At 55.0% G+C, this 23131-nt stretch overlaps 2 protein-coding genes across 2 annotated transcripts in view; one reads left to right on the top strand and one right to left on the bottom strand.

Moving 5' to 3' along the window:
• The window catches only part of SSH1 (slingshot protein phosphatase 1), a 31355-nt gene extending 17667 nt beyond the window's left edge, over nt 1-13688 (bottom strand). The window contains exons 1-2 of the mRNA XM_061374764.1: nt 13534-13688; nt 9538-9578 (exon numbers count right to left, since the gene is read on the bottom strand). Coding sequence (XP_061230748.1) covers nt 9538-9578; nt 13534-13599 — 107 coding nt within the window. The 5' untranslated portion in view covers nt 13600-13688. The remainder of the gene's footprint in view (nt 1-9537; nt 9579-13533) is intronic.
• Nucleotides 13689-15002: 1314 nt separating this feature from the next.
• On the top strand, nt 15003-21471 carry DAO (D-amino acid oxidase). The gene is made up of 11 exons (XM_061374773.1): nt 15003-15075; nt 15912-16117; nt 16241-16355; nt 16766-16842; nt 17248-17313; nt 17938-17992; nt 18304-18408; nt 18842-18924; nt 19535-19652; nt 20495-20593; nt 21036-21471. Exons 2-11 carry the CDS (start codon nt 15924-15926, stop codon nt 21150-21152), a joined length of 1029 nt encoding a protein of 342 aa, XP_061230757.1. The 5' UTR covers nt 15003-15075; nt 15912-15923; the 3' UTR covers nt 21153-21471.
• The last annotated feature ends 1660 nt before the right edge of the window (nt 21472-23131 follow it).

Below are 23131 nucleotides of genomic sequence, written 5' to 3' on the forward strand. Positions count from 1 at the left end.
TCCCTACCCAGCCTCACTGGCACAGGATCCACGGCCACCCATCCCCTGGATGCCAGTCCAGTGATCCTGACCAGCACAGCTGCTTTACAGGAATCACTTCAGGCTCTTGAATAAATGCAGAGCCCACAGGTTTTGTCACAGCCCCAAGGCCAGGTTGGACACAGGGGCTTGGAGCAAGCTGCTCCAGTGGAAGGTGTCCCTGCCACGGCTGGGGTTGGATCTGGATGAGCTTTAAGGTCCCTTCCCACCCATATGGACGGCAAGGAGAAGGTGCTTAATGGCCACAGCCCCAGTGTGAGCAGGCTCCTGTGTCTCTTGCTTCACCATCCCTTGCTCCATCCGCTGGCTCCGTGCTGCTCAACTTGAAAAGGAAATATTTCTTCCCCTTTGGGAAAGCTCCAGAAGAGCGTGGCTGCAACACACATCAATTACATGTCGAGTTGCTCAAGCACACAATAGGCAGTGCCTTGTCAGTGTTACAAAACGCTGCCCCCCGGGTCCACAAATGCCAGTAAGGATTCTGTTGAATATACTTGATTTTGGAACAGAGCTGCTTGTGTTAGGGGATGGAACAGAGCGAGCTGGACCAGTTGACACTCACAGTGCTCCCTAAGCTTTGCCTTGCCCTTGGGGCTCAGGTTGTGGTGTGCTCCTCAGAGACCTTGAATCCCTCAGGTCCTTGAGTTCACTGTTTTAATGGGAATCTCATGTAAGACATAATCCTGTTGCAGGATACAAGAGAACACTCTATTAATACATCTTACACAACTCACCTCAAACTAAATATCCATACACAGAAGTTAGTAGGGAGAAAACCATTTTCCCTGGAAGACACAACCAAGCCTGAGGTTGATTCAGCAGCCCCTTGCCAGTCTAAGGATTAAAAACTAGTGTCTAGCTAAAAGAGGCAGAACACTGGAACATCAGTCTGTGCCTGGCTGGGTATCCCAGCACAGCCCCAGCATCCCTCCATGCATGGATGCCCAAGGAGCCTGGGTTATCCCCACACCTCCAGTGACCCCCAGGGTTTCTGGAGCCATAATGAACTTGTTATCTCTGTGTTTGCTGCTGATCACAGCCAAGCAGCCTGTTTAGTGCAAGTGCTGCTCAGATCTGCTCGCTCCCAGCTCATGTTTTAGCGCTGAGCTCATGCAGTGAACAAGCGCATCCGCTCCGCCTGGCTCTGCTTTGTGTTCTCCTCGGGGACCCTCACTCCAGCCAGTGCATGTCGAGGGCAGGGAGCTCTGGGAGCAGAGAGGGGAGCTCCCCTTGACGTGCCAAAGGGTGGATCCTGAGACAGGGCACACTGGAACAGCAACAGAACTAAGCTGGACAGGAGCACATCAAACAGAAAGGAAGATGCGGGCAGGGCAGCAGCAGGAAGACAAGGAGCAGCTGCTCCCTGCTTCCCAAGCCATGCTGACAATTAAAGCACACTGGCTGCTTGCTTTGGCTTGATAGGAGGAACATCAGATAACACTTCCTGACCAAGAGAGAGGCCTTCAGAAGGGGCCTGAGCAACACAAAACAGCGCCAGGGAACAAAATGAACTTCAAAGCAAGTGGTTGACATGCTACTGTTCAACCTGAGAAACAGCCACGGGACCTGCAGCAGCAGCAAGGCCTTTCTCATGCTGTTTAAAATAGCACTTTGGCTGTTTCCAAGTGGCCTTTGCTCTGTGTCACGCACCGGTCAAGCAGAGTCCAGGGCCATAGAGACACCAAATGAAACATAAAGGAATCACCTTCACAAATACAGCTGCAGGTACCACCACAACCATCCCAGCTTAACGTGGAGTGGGGCTATGCAGCAGGAGCAGGGAAGGACCAGTTTCATACCATACCTGCCCATAGCAGGGGGATTGGAACTAGATAACCTTAAGGTCCTTTCCAACCCTAACTGTTCTATGATTCTGTGTATCATGGAGTGATTTGTGTTGGAAAGGACCTTAAAGCTCACCCAGCTCCGACCCCTGCCACGGGCAGGGACCCCTTCCACTGGAGCAGCTTGCTCCGAGCCCCTGTGTCCAACCTGGCCTTGAGCACTGCCAGGGATGGGGCAGCCACAGCTTCCCCGGGCACCCTGTCCAACACTTGAAATGTGGTTTTAAACCAAAGCCCTATTGCACGCATGCACAGACTGTGGGATGTGCTGATAACCCGACCTGAGATCAGAACTGCAGGTGCCCAACAAGGAGGCTAGGCAGCATCCCATGCTCACGGGGCATCTTGTAATGCCTCCCCACAGGGGCAAACATCTCCCCATCCATTTCCAAGGCAGTCAGGCATGCAGCAAGACCCAGGGCAGGCTTTGGTCTCCTGTTCTTAGCAGTGCAGCAACAAAAGGGGAGTCTGAGCATGTACTGTTCAGCGGCAAGGCGTGGGCCACATCCACAGCGTAGGAATCCTAAGAGGGGCTGGAGACACTGCTGGCCATTCACAGCACAGATACAAACCCTTCTCCAGCACAAAGGGGAGAAAGAGAAAGCTGAAATCAATCATGAAGCCCACAGAAGCTGATTTCCCAATGGAGATGGACTGGTGGTGATGTGCCTCCAGTACTGGGTGAACAACACATTGGGCTTGAGCAGGATCACCCAGCTCCACATGGAGCCCAACCAGGGCAGCACACAGCTCCGAGGGCAGAGCATGGATAAACCAGCCAAGTGAAAGGGCAGGGAGAGGGAAGCAGACAAATTATCAGGATTGGTGCCCGTTCCAGCACAAATCAGTTAGCGAAGAGCTCCCAAACAGCCAAGAAAATTCTAGGAATCCCTAGGCCTGGGATGGTGAAGAGCCAAATAAAATACAGAGATTGTTTCACAGGGAAAAAGGAATCCTTTTTGCTCATCCCGTTGATCGCAGAGTTCAAAAAGGCACGGGGCTGATCACGGCATCATCCAGCTACGTGATGGGCTTGGAATGAACGGCTGGAACCACAGAGAGCGTTCCCGAGATTCCCAGGGATGGCATTTTGGTGACAGCCACTGTCTCAAGAGGCCGAGGCCCGATCCTCTCCAAACCTCAACCTGCCCATTGAGCTGCTATAAAGAAGCTTTTCTCTTGTGCTTAGGAGAGGAGAAATAACTCTACAGAGTCTCCTGGCACCCGTGTCCCCAGCACCATGGTGGGCTGAAGGAAGCCGGCTATTCCCAGAACACTGCCTCCCTTCTTCCCCCCCTCTAAGACACCCTGTGTTCTCCTACACGTCCCGTTTTGGGATGCTGCTGTTGCCACGTTATTGCCATAGCTGTTCTGTGACCGCAGGTAGGGAGAGGACAGACCACAAGCCCAGGAGTGCCAGGGAGGTGTCAGGAGCTCCCATCTCCTCCCCAGCCGAGCTGTCAGCACATGGGCCGATCCTCCTGCATTCCTCCTGTCAACTCATTGTTATAATCCATTAAACCATCTCATTAAGTCACCCCACTTCCCCCCCTCAGTGGTGTCTCTAAGAGAAACAAGTGGAAACTCTCCCCTGGCGCCACTGGAGAAGAAAAGGAAGGTGAATGATAGCTTCAGGGATGGAGAAAGCAGCTTCCAAGCAGCACAAACGAAGGTCAGCCAGGACACAGGCAACGGCATGGGAAGCACAACTGAGAACCCTACAGGCAGCGGGGGCACGGCAACCCAAGAAACAGCTCTGCTGCTGGGTTTCAGAATGACTCCAAAAAAGGCAGCACAGACCAGGCAGCACTTGACACGTTGGTAATGTGGAAAAAGAAAGTCAAATCCAGACGGATCATGCGGGGTAAAAGCAGAGTGAGAACAGTTCCAGCTCAACCCAGACACCACCTCTAGTGTTCAGCTAGACCATAGCGTGCTTTGGCCCCGCAAGGGGCTCCAGCCAGCACAAAGGTACACACCCCAGCAACTAGGAGACCACCAGCCAGGGGAAAAGAATCATAACATCATAGAATCATAGAGCCAGAATCGTTGGTAAAAGCCCCAGGATTACCCTTCTCTACCTCCTTCACTCCAAACCCATCTTTTACAGGTAGATCAGTATTCCAGAGAATATCTGTAGCCCAAAACGCTTTGCAGGGCTGGAAGGAGATGCCCACACGCAGGCAGGCTGTGAGCAGGCCCACAGGCAGCGGGCCCTGCAGGAATGGGAGTGCTGGACATGACCGTTTGGATGGCAGACAGAGCAAACAGGCAACCTGGCAGCCTTCTGGATCAGCTGAAAGGGACCTTTTGCCCCTTTCCTGCATTCCTGGATGCTTTGGCCTCTGCTGCTCAGCCCCAGAGGTTTTCTGCCCAGCAGCACACCACGGACCCTCCAGCAGCCACCCTCACTGGTGGTTCCTGCAGCAAGGGTTGCATCAAGAAGCATTGGTGAGCTAGAGTAGGTCTGGTGAGTCCCTCTGCACAAGGTCTCTGTGCTGGTGAGCATCAGGCACAGACTCTGGGTCCTACAAGTGTTAGGTCAGTGCTAGGGAGAGTTTGGTGCAATGGGCACTACCTTGACATACCAACAGCAGGAACCAGCTGAGGTGGGTATGGACACACATCACATCAGCTGCTCAGATGGTTCCGTGTGTGTTCCTGCTCCTGTCCCAGGAAGGACGCAGGGAAACCTACCTCTCCTGTGGGAAAAGAGAAACCTTTGCACTGGCTGCAAGGGGACGAGGTGCGTGCACACAAACCGCTCTGGCAGTGATGTTAACCACTGCCAGGTCACACCCTGGGGATGGACAGCCATACCTTACGTCATGGAAAGCTGATGCAGACCTGCCTGGGCTGTACAAGCTCAACATCACTGACTCCAGCCTGGACTAAAGCCCTCAGAGAGGAAAGGCAAGTTCTGCATAGAAGAGTCCTTCCCATCTGAGATAAACCTGAACAACTAAGGGACACCTAAGGACACAGGTCTGCATCCACCTGAGGATGGACTTATTTTCAGCCTATTTTGCTTTCTGGTTCATTTCTGTGTAGCAGTGATGTGATTCTGCATCAGGGCTTCAAACGCTGCAGAGTGACAGGTAAATGTGTGGGAGATAAACCACAACCCAACATTCTCTTCATGCAAAGCAAAGCCATGCCCATGAAGGTGCTCTGTGCATTTCACATCTGAAGGGCACTTGTCAGCAGAGCACAGCTCTGATGTGCCTGCGAAATCCCTGACTCACAGATCTTGGCAATGGATTATCACAGATTCAGGTATTTCAAATCAAGAGGCATTTGGAACCAAAATATTTTTCTGACCCAGCTCTAACACCTAAATAAACAGTAACCACATTGGCCTTTTACAGGAACAGAACTCAGAGCCAAGCCAGTACCTTTGATAACGGGGCCAGTTGGTTTGTTTCAAGCCAAACTGCTGAGGCTTCACGGAAAAAAAGCTAAGAGAATAAAAGAAAAGGGTATTTATATCGAGTTCCAAAGCGGGGCTGAGCACTGGCAGACCTCCTGCTGTTACTCTCCCAGCATCCAAGTAAACTCCTCGTGTTGCTCAACTTCAAGTCAGCAACAGTTTCCTGGAAAGGCCAGAGCTCAAATAAGTGTCAACCAAGCGCAGGCTCCTCGGCTCCGTGGTCTTTGAACACCCCACAACCCACCACTAATGTAAAGGTCTAATTATATCTCCATCAGCTTCCACAGCCACACCTTCGGGCCAGAAAGGGTCACGAGCCTGGGACTCTGCCTCCCCATTGTACGGAGCACGCTAAGGCAGGATGCTGCAGCCCTGCCAGGATGTGATTCAGCGTCCTGTTTTGCACAGTTAATAAAATCAGCAGCTTCTGCCCCAAGAGCTCCCACCAAGTAACTGGGGGACAATAAATACTGCAGTGAGTAGGACATGTCATGTGTGTAATGAGCTGCTGTCCCCACAAACGCATCCTCAAGGCTGCTGCCTGATGGACCCTCAGCCCCTGCACAGTCCCAGTACTGTCAACCTGGCCAAAGCTGCAGATACAAGCCATTCACTCGGGACTTCCTCCAGCAAAACACGCTTACAAATCCCTAAAAGAGTTAAAGATCAGGATGCTAATAAGTAATTTTGGGTACATTGAAATAGAATATAAGTAAATAACATCCCCAGCTGTGGTGGGCACTCTGTGCAGCAAGAACAGCCTGAACAGTGCAGTTGCATTTGCCCTTCAAGTTTCCATGCTGAAGAGGCCAGCGAGGAGTTTGCTTTATTACAGTGATTTTAACCAAACAGCCTCCTCATAACGAGTCCTCTGGAGTATATCATAGAATTGTTCAGGTTGGAAAAGACCATCAAGCCCATCGAGTCCAACTGTTAGCCCAGCACTGCCAAGTTCACCACTAAACCATGTCCCCATGTGCCACATACACGTCTTTTAAACCCCTCCCCTGGGCAGCCTGTTCCAATGCTTGACCACCCTCTAAGTGAGGAAATTTGTCCTAATAGTCTAAATCCAATGATGCTCTGTAAGGAGTTTGCTGTAATTACTTCTCCTCTTGATCACTGAGCTGCAAAGGCAGTTTACAGCAACCTGAGGGCTCCACCTAATTCCAGCAGCAAACACAAAACCGAGTCAAACCAATGCCCAGTGTAATTCCATTACCTTCAAAAGAGAAAATCACTTCACTTCACTAAACTACAGCAAAAAAAGCATTAGCTAAAGGGACTGTAGAGCTGGTTATCAAACCAGTGTGGTGCAGAACGTTCCTTCCTGACCAGGTCATCATGCAGAACACAAAGGCGAGTAAATGAGGTGGAAAGCAAGGGGGACGTGCTGCCTTCTACCCATCCCAAACAGCCGTAGGTTCCTCAGACCTCCAAAGCCAGATGCCTCTTACAGATGAAAGGTTTTATTGCTGAATAAACCCAAACAGACCTAATGCATTACTCTCAGTGTTTCAGAAGATGAGCTAATAGACATCTGCCAAGCTGCAGATGGGAGGAGGTTCAGGAGCATTAAGTAACATGGCAAGGTACACAGGATGGCATCAGCAAAGACAGGAAGAGCCCCAGTCTCTTTATCACTGCTCAGCAGGACACTGGATGCTCCAGGCAGTGCTCTCAATGCAGGGTCTCTACATGGAGAGGCATCAGCACAGCCTATGCCACTAAAGCACTCTGCAAATATACACAAGCCCAATCCTGGAAACCTTTACCTCCACTGCTGCTCTTGCCAGCTCCTAAAACTGGGTTTAGTGGTGCCAAACAGGAACAGTTCTTTCCATATCGATCTGCAGGCTTGATCACAGGCTGGAGACAACTGGCTCCTGCAGCAGCTCAACCTCCATCTCCCTGCAGAAGTGCCCAAAACCACCCCCCCAGCCCTGTTTCTGACCACATGCAGAGTGCAACTGGAAAGCCAATGCTGGTAAAGGTCATGGAATGACCGGCTAAACAAACTCACTTGTGTTTGTAATTAAAGCCAGTGATTATCTTCCTGCATTTGCCAGTTCACAACAGCCAACACTCACAACACCACTGGCTTCGTAAAACATCTCCTTTGACTTGGTGCTAGAGAGCCAGCCGATGGTGAGCAACGGAAGGCAACCGGGTTGCACCAAGGAGCAGGGTAAGAAAAATCCCATTGATCCCAGTGGACCCCAATCTTGTAAAACTTAAGGGTTTGGGGAAGCAAAATAGACTCCTGGCTGCCTGCTGGAAACAGCGTGGATGTTACCTGACCAAGGCTCCTGCAGCATTTTGGGGAAGTGGGAGAAAAGGAAGATTTTAAAGCACATTAATGTCTAACAAAATGCATAAAGCAACAATATCCGTGACAGAAAGCTGAACCCTGAACATGTCCCCTCGGCCTGTACTAGGGTAGAGGCTGTTTCAGGGAGAAAACAAGAGAGAAAAGCATTTTGAAGTGACAGAAACCATAAGAAAAGCCTCCTGCTCTTAGACCAGAGAGCATCAAGATGTTATAAAACCATGATACAGACCTATTCCTCCAATAAAGTAATCTAACCAGATCCAACTGCACAGCCTCCACTGAAGATCCTGGAATTTTTAGGGATGAATGAAAATAATCTGTTCAGCAAGCAGATGAGCAAGTGTATCATCAGTGTGTCATAGTATGTTCATGCTGTATTGATGAAACACAGTTTGAGCTGGCAGCAAAGGGGTCTTGCTTCCAAGAACCCTTCATTTACTGACCATGAGGATCATTGAGGTCTGCACATTGAAGTGAGGCACTGGGCTGCTGACCCCAGCACTCAGGGCATATGTGACAAAGCAGCTGCCACCTGATTCTGCCGCAAGGCTACACCAGGATTTAAAGATCCACAAACCTACACAGCCTGTTCCTGCCTTTTTTAACACCGGAGACCCGGGCTCAGCTGTTGGAGAAGCAGCACAACGAAGTTGAACAATTCTGCCACCCCATGGGCACTGGGTAAAGTCTCAGCCCATTGATCCCAGGGAATCCAGCAGGAGGGGGACAGGATCTACCCACCTCCCTGTCAGAGGAGCTTCAGTGCTCAGCCATGCTGTGTGCACACCAAGGCCACACATTCTCTTCAGTCCTTGGCAGTGTTTCCCCTGAGTACAGCAAAGGATCTGCACAAAAGCCATCCTATTCTTGAGGTCTATCTGATGATTTAATTACCTGATTCTTATCCTGAAAATCTTAGACAGAAGAGCAGCCTCAAGAGACTGAAGGCCAGAGGAAGCTCTTGGGCTCTCAGTATACAGTCATTGCTGCAGCATTTTTCAACAGCCAGAAGAAAGCATCAGCCTTTAAGCCCAGTCTAACTACATCTACCCCTATGATTGCTCTGGTCAGTGACGGATGCTGGTGCCTGGCTTGCAAAAAGACCAAAAGTAGCCGCAAACCCAGTGACCTCCCAGTGCTTTAGCTGTGTATTGTCATTGAGTTCATTTCTAATGCTTGTGCCTGAAACCAGGATAACTGAAGTAGGAAGCAGTAACAAGGAGAAGAGACCAGGCCTGCTGAACCACTGTTGTTTTCACACTTTATCTCTCAAATTGGGGTGCACAGGTTATAGGGTAAGAGCTGTCTGCAGCAGCTGGCTTTCGAGTCAACAATCCATGTAATCTCTCAGAGCCCCATTAGACCAGAGACCCAAACCAGCCTCACTGTTACTACCTCTGATCTCTGTGCAATGCCTGCAAGAGGAGCTTCCCCTTCTCCAGCTGCGACCTGATTCTTTTCCAGCCCCTTGCATGAAGTGGCTCTACACAATCCTGGTATCAAAGGAGTCAGATTCCCGATGGTTAATAGCCAGGAAGCAGCAGAGCCCTCCCCTTCCCGACCCACAGCCGCAATCTCAGAGAGCAGCAGCACAGACAGAGATGCTGATAACAGTGAAGTGCTTTGGCCAGAGATGAGGAGCAATTTTCCAGTTTGTTCTTCCCAGGAAAGAAAAATCCCAAACCCTCTTTTATGCTTTCAGTTCATTAAACACTCATCTCAAAACTAAACTGATCAGGGAGACCTCACCCCAGTGTTCAGCTCCCTGCAGACCACGCAACCCCCTCCAGGCAAGCTCCAGGCTGGAATCCTGGCCAGGATCAGGACTGGGATACACAGCAGGCAATTAACAACAGTGGAAATGATGGTTAGAGCCAAGCAGCTCTGCTTACCTCACGTTTAATTTACGTTCCTCATCACTGCCAACCTCCAGCTGAGGGGAGAAAAGGATAAAGAGAAAGTTACACACTGGTTGTTTCCATACAATTTGTTCACCATCCCCACGCTTCTTAAAGCCATCCCTCAGTGATGGGCTTTGGGTGGTTGTTTTCCATGGAGGGGTTTCTTTCCAGTGCCAGGGATAAAGGAGCCTCCCTGGCCATAGGTGCCGTCAGCACCCAGCGCCGGGTGACAAAGGGGCTCACGGGGATGTTAAAGCTATTAGATCCTAATCCTGCAAGCTGGTCCTAGGGCACAGGTCGGTCTGAAGAGCGCCAGCCTCGGCGTCACCACGAGCACACACGTGAGGGCAGAACGTGGCAGGACCAGCAGAGAAACGCTGCTACCCAGGAGCTGGGCACAGACTGATGCTGCAGTTCAGGGTGCGCAGCCACAGCACAAGTGCCCTCCAGAGGATGCAGCCAAAACTGCCTGGCTGGGATTGTCACAACCTCCGGTACCCGAACCCCAACCTGGCACCGATGTGCAGCTCCTCAGGGACCCCTCTGCCACCTCCAAGCTGCCCGGATGCTGGCAGAAGCCGCATCCCGAAGCAGGGTGATGGTTACCCGGTCACCAACAAGCCCTATGTCTGCTGCCTTGATGATAAACACATTGCTTTGATGGCAGACACGGATCAAAACAGCCACTTTTTCACTGGGCACTGGTGGAAAGTCCCCTTAGGAGCAAATCTGGCTGCTGAACTGCCTCACTGGCCCTCACACTTTATTTATTCTCCTTAAACTGAAGTGTGCCAGCTGCATTAAGCCTCCTCTCAGAACCAATTTCACACAGCTGTGCTTTCCAGCCACCCCCTTCAACTTCTCTATTAGTTTCTGGACAAAATTCCTTATGAAAGGAAAACAGAGCTGGAGCTAATTGCATCCAGAGCCGACTGAAAAACAAAGGCTCAAAATACTCCTCCTCCTTTGGTCCTGTGTGAGTAGACAGAGGAGGAAGGGCCACGAGCATCCCTTCAGAGGGCAGAGTTGCACCAGGGACATGGTTCAGACCCAAGAAGTAAAGCAGGGACCTAACAGATCACCCTGCAATAGGAAAACCCTCAAAGCTGCAACACAGCAGAGCTGGAGGGATGGAAGCCTTCAAGAGATGATGCTCCATCAGCACTCGGGAAACACTTTGGTATTTACTACACCACCACTCAAACCCCACATCAAACAAGGGTCACCATAAAGGTGACTTGTTTGCAGGTGGGTTTGCAGAAGTGAAACATAAGCAAACAGTTTCACACAAAGCAAGCGTGCAGTTCTGTGTTTGTAGGAACTCAGGTTGTTCCCCACTCCGAGGTGCAGGAGCTGCTCAGTTTACAATCTGCAAGAACCAAGGGAAGCCAGGAAACAAACCCCAGATGCAACAGCAGGGGCCGGATATTGGAATTATGGCTGTTTGGAGGGAAGGAGATAGAGCAAACCCATCCAGAACGTCTGCAGCTGATGGCGAGCACATACCAAGGCTATTTTTAGTCTGTTTACACTGTGCAGCAGCAGCGCAGGGCCCTGTGAGCACCCCGAGCCCCACTGCCCCCCAACAGCCCAGGGATGCTCCAGCAGGATTCTGGCCTCTGTAAGGTCAGCCCCTGTTTGTTTGGCTCTGTCACGGAGCAACAAGGGGAGGAAAAGCTGGTTTTAAACAAATGTGATGGGAAGTCTTGATCATTGTCAGCTGAGGCTCAGCAGCAGAGCCAGCCCCTGGAGCTGCTGCAGGCTCATCCTCTGCAGAAGCCAACTTGAGCTCAGGCTCAGCTCTCCCTGTATCTCCTATCCCAAAGCTGCAGTAAAACCAACCAAGGCAGAACCCTGCTGCTCGCTGCCATGCTGAGTGTGCCCACCTTGCATCCTGCTGAGCTCTTGCGTTTCATGGCGCATCACACAAGTGATGTTGTGGACCCACACCACAGCACAGGCAGTGCAGGATGTCAGGATAACAGACCTGGCAGGAGCAGGAGGTGATGCAGAAGGGAGGTGGCAGCAGAGCTAATGAGTGTGTGCAAGGGTGTAAGAACTCCTCTCTGCTCCTCAGAGTTTACACCCCGTTAACACAGGCAGCAGCATCCATCTTATAAATTCCTTCAGGCTCAGGAGCTGAGGCTGCAGGAGCGTTCTCCCAGTTAGCAAGGACACATGGTCAGCACTTCCCACCTAAAGTATCCGCTAGTCACTATTCACACAGGCTAAAAGGCACAAAGAGCCCTCATTCTCCTTGCAAGGAGCACCATAAAGGAGCAGGGCTGGCACTTGGTGGTGGGGTCACAAATTAACTTTGCAAAGCTACCACAGTGAATTGGGGAAAGGATGGTTTATAGCTGTGTGCTATTCCATGCAAGAAGGGACCACCCCAACTGAATGGGAGGTGATGCTTCTCTGGGAGCCACCCAAATACACCTGAGCAAGTCCAGGGCAGCGTTTTCACGAGGGAAAGGGAAAAGCAGCACAGAGAGTACCAATAGGATGTGCAGCCCAAGGCAGATGCATGTGACAAAGCAAGAGGCACTTCTCCTGCCTGCACCAGTTAAACCCAGTCTAATTCCACTGCCTGGAACAGGGTTACATTTACACCTGCGGTGATCAGGTGGCCACTGGGGCTCATTTAAGCCTCTAAACCAGACTCCAACAAAATTCCTTCTGAAAAACCCTTGGGAAAGGCCAAGTTTCCAGCACAGCGTGGTCCAAGCGCCGGGTCCCTGCAGCCTCAGAGCCCAAACCACAGGACACGGATCTACAGCTGGGAATGGAAGGGGTGAGTCATGTCTCCCAAGGGAATCCCATGGGAGAACCTGCAGCCTCAGACAGCGTCTCCCTCCTGCTCCCCCCCGCAGAGCAGCTAATCGGGGGAGTCACAGGGACCTGACAGGTGACAAATAGGATTGTTTACCTGGCGGGAGGGGACAGAGCCAAGCCAAGGGCGGCAGCATCAAGGGAGAGGGGCGGGATGCAGGGGAAGGATATGCAGGAAAACACAGGGCTTGTCTTGGAGGGTCACGGATGAGACGGATCAGGAGGAGAACAGGGATGCACGGGAATGAAGGAAAACAGCCACGGGGTGCAGCTGTGTCTGGATGGCACCTGGGAGCTGTGGTGAGGGAACACACACCCCCAAAGCCGGGCAGAGGCAGGAGATGGTGATCCTGGGGTACAACAGTGAAGGAGTGCACAGCAGAGCTGGGCCATCCCAGTGCCTACCCCATCAGTCAGGGCAGGGATGTGTGGAGCACAGCACCATGGGGACAGTGGGTTATGCAGCACATACAGGGCCCCAGAGCAGCAGAGCTGGGAGGGAAGGAGAGAGCAGCAGCGTGGGGGAGCAAGGGAACACAACACAGATAGGGGGTGTATGGGGTGGGGACTGGAGCTGCTCCAGCACCAAGGGGAAGGGCTCCCCATGGGTCAGAAGCTGTGGGAAGGCGGTGCCGCTGCAGCACAGGGACAAGGGGAAAGCGGAGCATCCCCGGGCTGGGGGCAGTGGCTGTGCGGGGTCAGGGAGGGGGAATGCCGGCAGCCGAGGGGCCAGCAAGCAGCGCTGCTCCATGGAGGCCGGCCCAGGGCGCTGCCGGGGATTCACAGGGCAGGGGAGAGCGAAGCGGCTGCCCCGGGCTTCAGCAGCTCAGCCTGGGGCTGGAGCGGGGCACGGCCACGGGGAACAGGGACGTACAGGGGCCAGGAGGGGCCGGCAACGTGGGGGGGGGCAGAGCGGGGAGAAGGCCCCAGGAGGCAGCGGAGGGCTGCGGGCTGAGGCGGCACCGGGGGCTGTGAGGGGCTGGAGCCGGAGGGCTGTGGGGAGCGGGGGCCGTGAGGGGCTGGAGCCGGGGGCTGGGATATGGGGGGCCCGGAGCCGTGAAGCGCTGCGCGGGGCCCAGCCGAGGCGCTGAGGGGCCGCGTCCCGCCCCGCTCCCCGTCCCCAGGCCCAGCTCGGCCCGGCCCGGCCCGGCTCACCTCGCTGGTGCTGGCCGAGGAGGCGGCGCTGGGGGTCGGCGAGCGCTGCAGCGTGACCAGAGCCATGGCGGCGGCGGCAGGGCCCGGTTACAGCGGCTGCTGCGGGGCTCCGGCCGCTTCCACCGCCCCGGCGGCTGCGCAGCCCGGCCGGCCACGGCCCAGCGGAGGGGCGGGCCCGGGGCGGGGCCGCGCTTACTCCGGGGCGGGCTGGGGCCTCCCCGTAGGGACCCGGGTTCGAGCCCCGGCGCTGGAGGGACGCGGCTCCCGTTACCCCAATGAGCGTCGGTGGGGTCTGAGCTTCCCCGTAAAGCACCCGAAGGGCTTCGGGGTGCAGCAACCGGGGGGTCCCTTAAACCGGAGCGAGGGGTCAGCGGTGCCAAACGCAAGAGGCAGACCAGCAATGGGTTAACCGGTGTAGGAGGCTTTGCTGGGTGGGTGGGAAGCCTGCGGTCATTCAGGCTGTTGGGGGACTGCCTCTCTCCCTGCATCCCACGGGATGCACCTCTCGCACAGGGGGGTTGTCCTGGCAGCATCACAGGGGATGCCATGGATAAGCCATCTCCTTCGTGGCATCCAGAGTGGGATCCCAGGCTGTGGGTTTGCTGCCATCCTTTGGAGCCAGCCTCACACCGGAGCCCCTGGCACAGCGATGCTCCAGGAGCGAGATGCTACCAAAAGCATTGAAGGTATCTGGTGTGTGAAGCACAGGTGTCTGCAGAGGGGCCGTCCCTGCTGCTCCCTTGGGGCACAGCATCCCTCTGCTCACGGTGTGTGCCTGCCCTCGCCTCTCTGCCTTCTGCAGGAGCAAATCCCCATCCCTCGCAATGGGTTGTTCTGCACGGGTGAAAGCCTGGGCCCAGGACTCCTGAGACGTGGCTGCAACCCGGCTGTGCAGGAGATGAGCTCCTGTTTCTGTCCTCCTTACCGCCTCTGCTATAAAAGCTTTAGGCACGGTAAAACCCCCAATTGCAGCAGCTCTGCCCAAGCACCACGGGTACCTCCAGGGCTGCCTCCGCTGCTCATGGTACCCACACCAGCAGCAACCTGGCTTTTCAGCCCAGAACCCAACGCTGTGGGCTCTGTGAAGGGAAAGGCAGCTCAGAGATGAGAAACGAAGCCCTGTGACCCCTTAAAGGGGAAGCTGGGCAGCTCCTGGGGTCTATCGGCAGGGAGGCGATGCCGTTTCTGTCTTACAACGCAAAACCCAAGTGCGAGGCATCCCGTTTTCCCAGCTGCAGCAGGAACACGGTGCCTGGGGTGTCCCCATCCAGCAGGACAGGCAGCGGTCTCCATGGTGACAATGCCAACACCACCGTGACCCCGTTTTCCCTTCAGAGCAGTGGCTCCAGGCCCTGTTGCCAGCAGCACGTGGGGGAACTCCACCTCCCGGTCCGGAGCTGGGACTTTGGCCCTGTTGCTATCCCGCTGCCCTCGGCACTTGGACCTTGCGCTGCGGGGCTGCAAACAGGCTCCTGGAGAAGGCGGCTCTGTCCGAGCCTCCAAACCCCGCAGTTCCTGCCCCAGGGACCCCACACGCCGCAGGTAAGCTGCTGGGAACCCGGGTTCCCAGTTAGGGACCAGGGTGATGGAGAACGCCTCAGCTGGTGCTGCAGCACCGTGGCTGCAGGTAGTGGAGGCAGCCCCGGTTCCTGCTGGCCATGGGCTCTAGAACCAGAGCAGATGGGAAGCCATATGGGTTTCCTGCTGCCTTTGGTGCTGTTACATCCTGATGACTCATCCCTTCATCCCAGCAAATGCCAGTCCCGCTGCGGGCTGCCTTCCACAGCAGAGATGCTGCCTGCGCTTCACCTTGCCCACCTAAAATGATAGGCTGGAATTTAGTCTGGCGTGCTGCTGGCATCCCTCCTATAGCCACCCGCTGGCAGGGATGTGATCCATCCTATCCCTTCCTGAACTCGGTCCTTGGCCGCTCTCTGTTTCCAGGCTGCAAGGTGGGAAGCTCCATTGAGAGGGAACAGTCAGGGGGTGCAGACCCTCTTTGCACCCCCATTTACAAAGAGCCGGGGCTGGGAAGGGTTTGGGGTGGTGGCACAGCCACAGCATGTGAGGGCAGGGATGCGAGGAGCTCTCCTTGCACTTAATGCACTTGGTGTTGCTCCCTGGAAAACACGCACTGGTTTCCATGTCTTTTATCTGTGCCGACCTCCTTTGTGTCCAACCCATGCTGGAGCTGAGAACTGGGAACTCCTTGGAGCAGGCTGTGTCGCTGGGAACGGAGAGCTCACAGCACCCTATAGGAGATGGAGCCGGTGCTTGGGTGCACAGGAGCGGCCCAGTCCCATCCCTCCAGCAGGGTCAGGTCCTGCAGGCGCTGTTGCATCCCCGGTGCTGCCCTTCAACCGCTGCCCTTCCCGCAGGGAGCCGGCGCCATGCGCGTGGCCGTCATCGGCGCGGGGGTGATGGGGCTCTCCACCGCGCTCTGCATCCACGAGCGCTTCCACAGCCTCCTGCCCTCCCTGCACCTGGAGGTCCACGCCGACCGCTGCACGCCCCACACCACCAGCGACGGGGCGGCCGGCCTGTGGCAGCCCTACCTGAGCGACCGCAGCGACTTGCAGGAGGCGTAAGTGAGGAAGAGGAGGAGGAGGAGGCAGGCGCCGTGTCCCATGGGTGCTCGAGGGGTTGAGCCGCCCGGGCATAGCTCCATGGTGCTGGCAGAGCCCCCACTCTGCTGTTTCCATCGCAGGGTCTGGAATAAGGAGACGTTCGATCACCTCCTGGGGCTCCTGGGCTCCCCAGCAGCGACGGAAATGGGACTTTTCCTGATTTCTGGCTATAACCTGTTCAGGCAGCCGGTGCCGGTAAGGAGCAAGTCACAGGAGGGTTGGGAATGGCTCCAGGGTTGTGCTTCTTCCCAGAGGATGCTCTGAACTCTTCCAAGTGCCAGAATCCCAGCCTGGTTAGGTTGGAAGGGGCCTTAAAGCTCACTCAGCTCCAACCACGGGCAGGGACCCCTTCCACTGGAGCAGCTTGCTCCAAGCCCCCGTGTCCAACCTGGCCTTGAGCACTGCCAGGGATGGGGCAGCCACAGCTTCTCTGGGCACCCTGTGCCAGCGCCTCAGCACCCTCACAGGGAAGAGCTTCTGCCTAAGAGCTCAGCTCAGTCTCCCCTCGGGCAGGTTCAAGCCCTCAAACCCCCGGCTGCCTGTGGGTGAATCCCCACTGAATCCCAGTGATCCAGGTTCATGAACAGCCTTTTTCCCTCCCGCAGGACCCGTCTTGGAAGAACATTGTCCTTGGGTTCAGGAACCTGACACCCAAGGAGCTTGAGCTCTTCCCTGGTTACAGGTAGTTGGTGTGTTCTCCTCATAGGCACTGATGGGCATTCCCCAAGGCAGGACAGGAATGGATGCATGGTCCCGGACCCTCCATGTCCCTGGGGAGGGAGGATGGGAAAGGGCAGGCACAGGAGAGGCCTTTCTTCGTTATAGCTTCCCTTGGAATAAGTAGGAAACACTGAAACCAGCCTAAAAAGCACAGCTCAGCATGGAGCCCATTCCAGCCCCTCACCAGACACAGTCAAACTGGGGGGAACAAAACCAGAAGGTGTTTTATGCTGTAAGCAAAGGGGAAAAGCCACACACTTGTGCAAAGGGCAACTGGGGTCCCAGAGCTGCAGTGGGTGCTGGGAGCACTGGGGGGGGATGCTCACGTAAAGATGCTGTAGGTCCTTACGGCTTCCTCTGGTTTCAGCTATGGCTGGTTCAACACGGCGCTGGTGCTGGAGTGCAGGAGGTACCTGCCCTGGCTCACCAACAGGTCAGTGCCGAGTCACCGTGGTCCTAGGGCAGAGGGGAGGCACCCTGGAACCAGGGAAAAGAAGCTGGAATTCCTGCTCATTGCTCCTCAGTGTCATAGAGCCCTGGAGCCTTGCAATAACAAATGTGAAGGTTATCCCAGAATCCTTGCTTTGGGTTGAAGGGACCTTAAAGCTCCTCCAGCCCCAACCCCTGCCATGGGCAGGGACCCCTTCCACTGGAGCAGCTTGCTCCAAGCCCCTGTGTCCAACCTGGCCTTGAGCACTGCCAGGGATGGGGCAGCCATAGCTTCTCTGGGCAACAGTTATGGGACACTTAGAGCTGCACCTGGGTGCTTTTAGCTATGGGAGTATTTAGGGCTTGGTTTGGTCTTGTCACTGCTAACATGGAGCAGGGCCCCATCTGCAGCAGACCTGGGCACCATCAGCAGGACAGACCACAGTCAGTAGCTCTGGGCCATTAGGGACATGAACTCGTGGCTGGAGATCATGAGGAACCACCAAAAAGGCCACGGATGTTCACTGCAATGAGCAACAAACCATAGCTGGGTATCAGTTACAGGCACTGATTTGAATGGTACATTGGCTTTTAATCTGTCAGTAACAAACGGTCTTGTTCTTCCCAGGTTAACAGAGAGGGGAGTGAAGTTTTTCCACCAGAAGGTTGAGTCTTTCCAGGAGGTGAGTGGTGATGGTGAGCCAGGGAAGCGGGCCGATTCGGGAAACAAGTAACACCGGGGAGGATCAAGGCTCCTGTGCATCAAGTGATGGCTGAGAGAGGATGGGGCAGCACTAGCATCGACACTGTGGCGCCCCTTAAACTGCACCCAGTCTCCTGCCTGCACCCATGGGGTCTGAGCAGCAGCCATGCCCTGCATCCAGCCCTTATGGTTGACCCACAACCACACAACTGGAGCCAGTGCTTGGGCTTGGCGGTGCCACAGGAGCCTCGTGCCGCATGGGTACCACCCCAGCACCTCTGTCTCTTGCAGCTGTTTGCCCAGGGTGTGGATGTTGTCATCAACTGCACCGGGGTGCGTGCAGGGGAGCTGCAGCCTGACCCAGAGCTCCAGCCCGGCCGGGGACAGGTCATAAAGGTGAAGGGGAGCTGGGCCTGGGTCCCCTCTGGGATCTGGGGCACCTGGGGCTGGAGCCACGCTGGGGTCAGGTCCTGAACCCCGGCAAACCCTGGTCACGTAGAACCCTCGTGTGTGTGTGGAGGCCAGAGCAGAACACGCGGCTCCTGTTCCTGGTTCAGGTCTGGGGATGCCCTCAGCCCCTGGGGGGAGGCCAGAGGTGCAGTGCTAATGATAAAACCACATTAAATCCTTGGGAGAAGAGGGTGATTATCTGGGAAAACAGATCCAGGTAGGAAGCTCCCCTCTCCCTGGCAGGGAAGCCAGCGCCACGGTGTACATGGAGCTGGAGCAGAAGGGATGCCAGCACGTGTGTCCCTGTGCACTGAGCTACCTCCTGAGCCAGGCACCCTCTTATCTAGCTCTTCCTGACCCTCTCCCCTTCATCTCCCAGGTCCTGGCTCCATGGGTGAAGCACTTCATCATCACTCACGACATGGAATCTGGGATCTACAACTCACCGTACATCATCCCGGGGTAGGTGATGGGCAAGGAGCCATTCTGCAGATAGGAGCTTCTGATGCTCACAGCCTCCAGGAAAAGCATTCCAAACAGTTCCTGATCATAGTCCCAGCTACATACAGATTCCTGTCCCTGTGCTGACTGCAGCTTGAGCTGCCATCACTGAGCATTGGGCTGGATCCCAAAGGAAGCAGCTGAGTCCAGGAGCCAGGGGCTCTGCTCCTGCACACACACGTTCATCCCCTTTGTCCTTGTGCTTCCCAGGGCACAAGCAAGGCTTTAGAAGGGTCCAGCAGGTACAGCCCCCCCAGCCTTAACCCACCTCTTGTCCTCTGTCAATCCACAGTCTGGAGCAGCAGAAACCCATTCCGAAGCCATCCCGTTCCTCCCAGCTCTCCCCCAGCCAGGCAGGAGCAGTCCTGTTTGATAGAAGATGAAATCAGCTCTCGGGGTTGGCCCAGGCCAGAGCATTTCAATGCTGCCAGCATTTAATAACTGCCTCTGTGTGCTTGGGGCGAGTTCCTCCATCAGGAACAGGGTGCAGGCTCCCGGTGCAGCAGGATCCACAGCCACAGAGCGCTGGATGGGGCACTCACCACTGTTACCTCCTTGGCTTTCCATGCAGGAGCGAGTTCACGGTCCTGGGAGGGATCTACCAGCACGGCAACTGGAACGAAGCAAACAGCACCCAGGACCACAAAACCATCTGGGAGGGCTGCTGCCGGCTGCTGCCTGCTCTGCAGGTGGGTGAATGCACCACACACCCTGTATTCCTGCTGGATCTGGGGCTGGCGTTACCGCTGAGGCAAGATCTGTGGGAAAAAGGAATTCCTGGTGAAGAGCTGCGGTTGTGCCGTGGATTAGCTGGGAAGGAAGCGCAAGGCTTTGGCACAGTGATGTGATCTGATACCGCTCTGCCCGGTCACCCCTTGCAGCATAGAACCCTGGAATGGTTTGGGTTGAAGGGACCTTGAAGCTCCTCCAGCCCCAACCCCTGCCACAGGCAGGGACCCCTTCCACTGGAGCAGCTTGCCCCAAGCCCCTGTGTCCAACCTGGCCTTGAATAGTTATAGAATCATAGAACAGTTAGGGTTGGAAAAGACCTTAAGATCATCCAGTTCCAACCCCCTGCCATGGGCAGGGACACCTCGCTCTAAACCATGGCACCCAAGGCTCTGTCCAACCTGGCCTTGAACACTGCCAGGGATGGAGCATTCACAACCTCCCTGGGCAACCCATTCCAGTGCCTCACTGCCCTCACAGTAAAGAATTCCCTCCTTATATCCAGTCTAAACTTCCCCTGTTTAAGTTTTAACCCATCACCCCTTGTCCTGTCACTACAGTCCCTAATGAAGAGTCCCTCCCCAGCATCCCTATAGGCCCCCTTCAGATACTGGAAGGCTGCTATGAGGTCTCCACGCAGCCTTCTCAATTCAGCTCATCCAGCATCCTTGGAGCTGGTGCAGCAGCAGGGATGTGGGAGCCCCTGTCCCCCCCCTCCTTTCACAGATCCCTCAGCGTTGGGATGTTTGGCTGCTGTAATTCAGGGAAATGCTCACGGGTGCTGCTGTGCTTTTGCTGTCAGGAAGCAAAGATCGTGGGGGAATGGAGCGGCCTGAGACCAGCGCGGCCCCGGGTGCGCCTGGAGCGGGAGATCATCCGCCACGGGCAGTTCCAGGCACAGGTACCCGGGATGCCCAGTGCCGTTATCACTGCATTGAGAGTGCATCAGTCACTGGGAGCTTGACTGTGCAGCACCAGCACCCAGTTAACGCTGCTGGGCTTCAGCCCCACGGTCATCACTCCTCACTCCATCCCCCCTCTGATATCAGGTGAACCTTTGAGCCAGTTTCAGCCCAGTGTCATAGAATCCCACACTGGGATTCTATGGGTTGGAAGGGACCTTAAAGCTCATCCAGTTCCAACCCCTGCCACAGGTAGGGACACCTTCCACTAGAGCAGCTTGCTCCAAGCTCTGGCCAACCTGGTGCATCCAGCGTTTTCCTGCCTCTCCAGCAGCTTTGGAGGGAAGGGTGGAGCAGAGGGTCACTGTGTGTGCACTGGGAGGTTGAAGGGTCAATCTAAAGACAGCTTTCCCAGCACTGATCCCTCCTCTTCTCCCCCAGGTGATACACAACTACGGCCACGGTGGGTTCGGGATCACCATCCACTGGGGCTGTGCCATGGCAGCAGCCAGGCTCTTTGGCAGCATCCTCCAGGAGAGGAAGCTGGCTGGCTTGTGAGTTACCCAGGATGATGGTGGCAGGAGTAGCTTAGGAATCACAGCAGAAAGATGGGAATAACACAGTGCTACACCAGTCTTTTCAACCCTCCTGCCAGCATCAGGTCAGGTTCATCCAGTCTCATTTCTGGGAGCTGCCAGTTCTGGTGCTGTCATTTGCCACATGGCCACGCTCCCTCCACCCCAGCCAAGCACAACCTACCCAGAGGCAGTGCTTTAACCCATGGCCTGATGGCCTGTTCCGCAGTGCACTTGTGTCCTGGGATCAGTCTGCAGAGGACAGGCAGGGTTGGGCTGGAATCCTGACCCTCCTGTGGTTCACCTGCACGAGGGGATGGGATCTGAAACTGAGCCGGTGCCTGCTCCAACACCCGGTGTGTAATTGGGTTTGCAAGCTTCCCCCAGGAGGCAAAAGCTCCTTAGTAGGAAGAAGCCCTGCAGCTCGCAGGGAAGTACCAACAGCTCCTCAAGCACGTGCTGCACTTACAGCGCTTTCCTTATGCTCGAGCCAGGACAGAGAGCCCACGCTGCAGCACCTGGTTAGTGTTGCTGGCAGCAGACAGCAGCAGTTGCCTAAAATGGGCTTCCCAAATGATGTTTTTAGCAACAAAAGCAACACGTCCCAGCCCTGTGTGCTTGCCAGGCTCTATATATAGCAGGAGCACACCCAAAATAGCTGTTCTCAGCCCTAAAACTCCCATGGGCTCTTCAGCATCTCATTTCCTCCCACCGTGGGACACGGAGCAGCACTGGAGCTGCCTTGGTGCTTCCAAAGGGATGGGGAATGCTCCAGGAGGGTCTGACCCTAGAACAGGAACAGAACTGGTTCCCAAGTGATTTTCAGTGCAGGTTGATTGTGCTTGTTTCAAAGGCCGCAGTTTCATAGGTGTGCACAATAAAGGTAATGTTCAAATACCTCATGTGTGAAGCTGTCTCTTCTCAATGATGCCATGCATAGGGCTGGAAATGCTAATTCCATGGAAACGCCCCTGCAGATCTTCATTCCATGTCTCCACATGCATTTTCCCTGAAGATTCCATCCTGCAGGAGGAAGAGACATGGCTCTAGATTGCAAATAGACAAATGGGGCTGGAAGAGCACCATGGAGCATGGGGTGTTGGTGCTTAATGGTATCCAGCCTGTTAAGAACCCACAGTCCCAGACAGAAATGTGTGGGACTTGCTGGTGTAGCTCACCCCATTGCTCTGTCCTGAGGGCAGAGCAATGGGAAAGGTCTTACACTGGTGGGATGTGGTAAGAGTGAAGAGCCATGAGACCGAGGTTCAGCTCCATGGCACAGCAGAGGTGAAGGAGGCAGCGGGATGCGGGCACTCCACTGGGCTCCTCAGCAGCACAAACCATCTCCAGCATCAGCAGATTCTGTGCACTCCCAACAGCGCTCACCTGGGACATGGAACAAAGCTGGAATCACATCAAGTACCAGTGAAGTTACCCTCAGTGAGCAAAGAGCAGCTCCAGCATTCGGGAAAACAGAGCAAGCCTTAGAAGTGCCCGAAGGGGGCAAAAGCTTCCCAGAAATCACCAGAGAACGAACCCTCTCCCTCAGCACTGCTCCAGGACACAAACCCTTCCACACTTACCAACAATTCCCATTCCCAGGAATAGGAGGCTGCATCCCAGAGGCGTGTCAGGGCTGCACAAGGAAGATGAACACACGGGGCGAGGAGAAGGTGCTGCAGTAGCATGCGGGGTACATGCAGCTCCTTCATCACTGGCTCAGCAGCAGCCTCGTGTTTGCAATAGACATCAGTGTAAGAGGATGATTTAAAGGGCAGAGGAACACAGTGGGGGGGATGTGCTTGGCTGGGGTTTATAGGAACGAGATAGGGGAAAGAGCTGCTTCCATGAAAGGGTAAATAACCTTTACCCCATGAAAGGGTAAATAACCTGCCCTGAGGTCCCGGTACACTTGGAGCCGCCTCCTCCCAACACACCTCTGTGCTCACACGCTGCCACGTT

Source organism: Neopsephotus bourkii, unplaced genomic scaffold (assembly GCF_033783945.1).
Source record: "Neopsephotus bourkii isolate Nb327-2 ecotype Australia unplaced genomic scaffold, CSIRO-AGI_Nbou_v1 NB_1652, whole genome shotgun sequence".
In the NCBI taxonomy this organism is placed as follows: Eukaryota; Metazoa; Chordata; class Aves; order Psittaciformes; family Psittacidae; genus Neopsephotus; species Neopsephotus bourkii.

Bases quoted from the DNA above. Each gene is read 5' to 3' on its own strand.
- DAO (XM_061374773.1), top strand. From the start codon at position 15,924: ATGCGCGTGGCCGTCATCGGCGCGGGGGTGATGGGGCTCTCCACCGCG. The intron at 19,653-20,494 runs GTGGGTGAATGC...TTTTGCTGTCAG, and splicing joins GGCTGCTGCCTGCTCTGCAG to GAAGCAAAGATCGTGGGGGA. The intron at 20,594-21,035 runs GTACCCGGGATG...CTTCTCCCCCAG, and splicing joins ACGGGCAGTTCCAGGCACAG to GTGATACACAACTACGGCCA.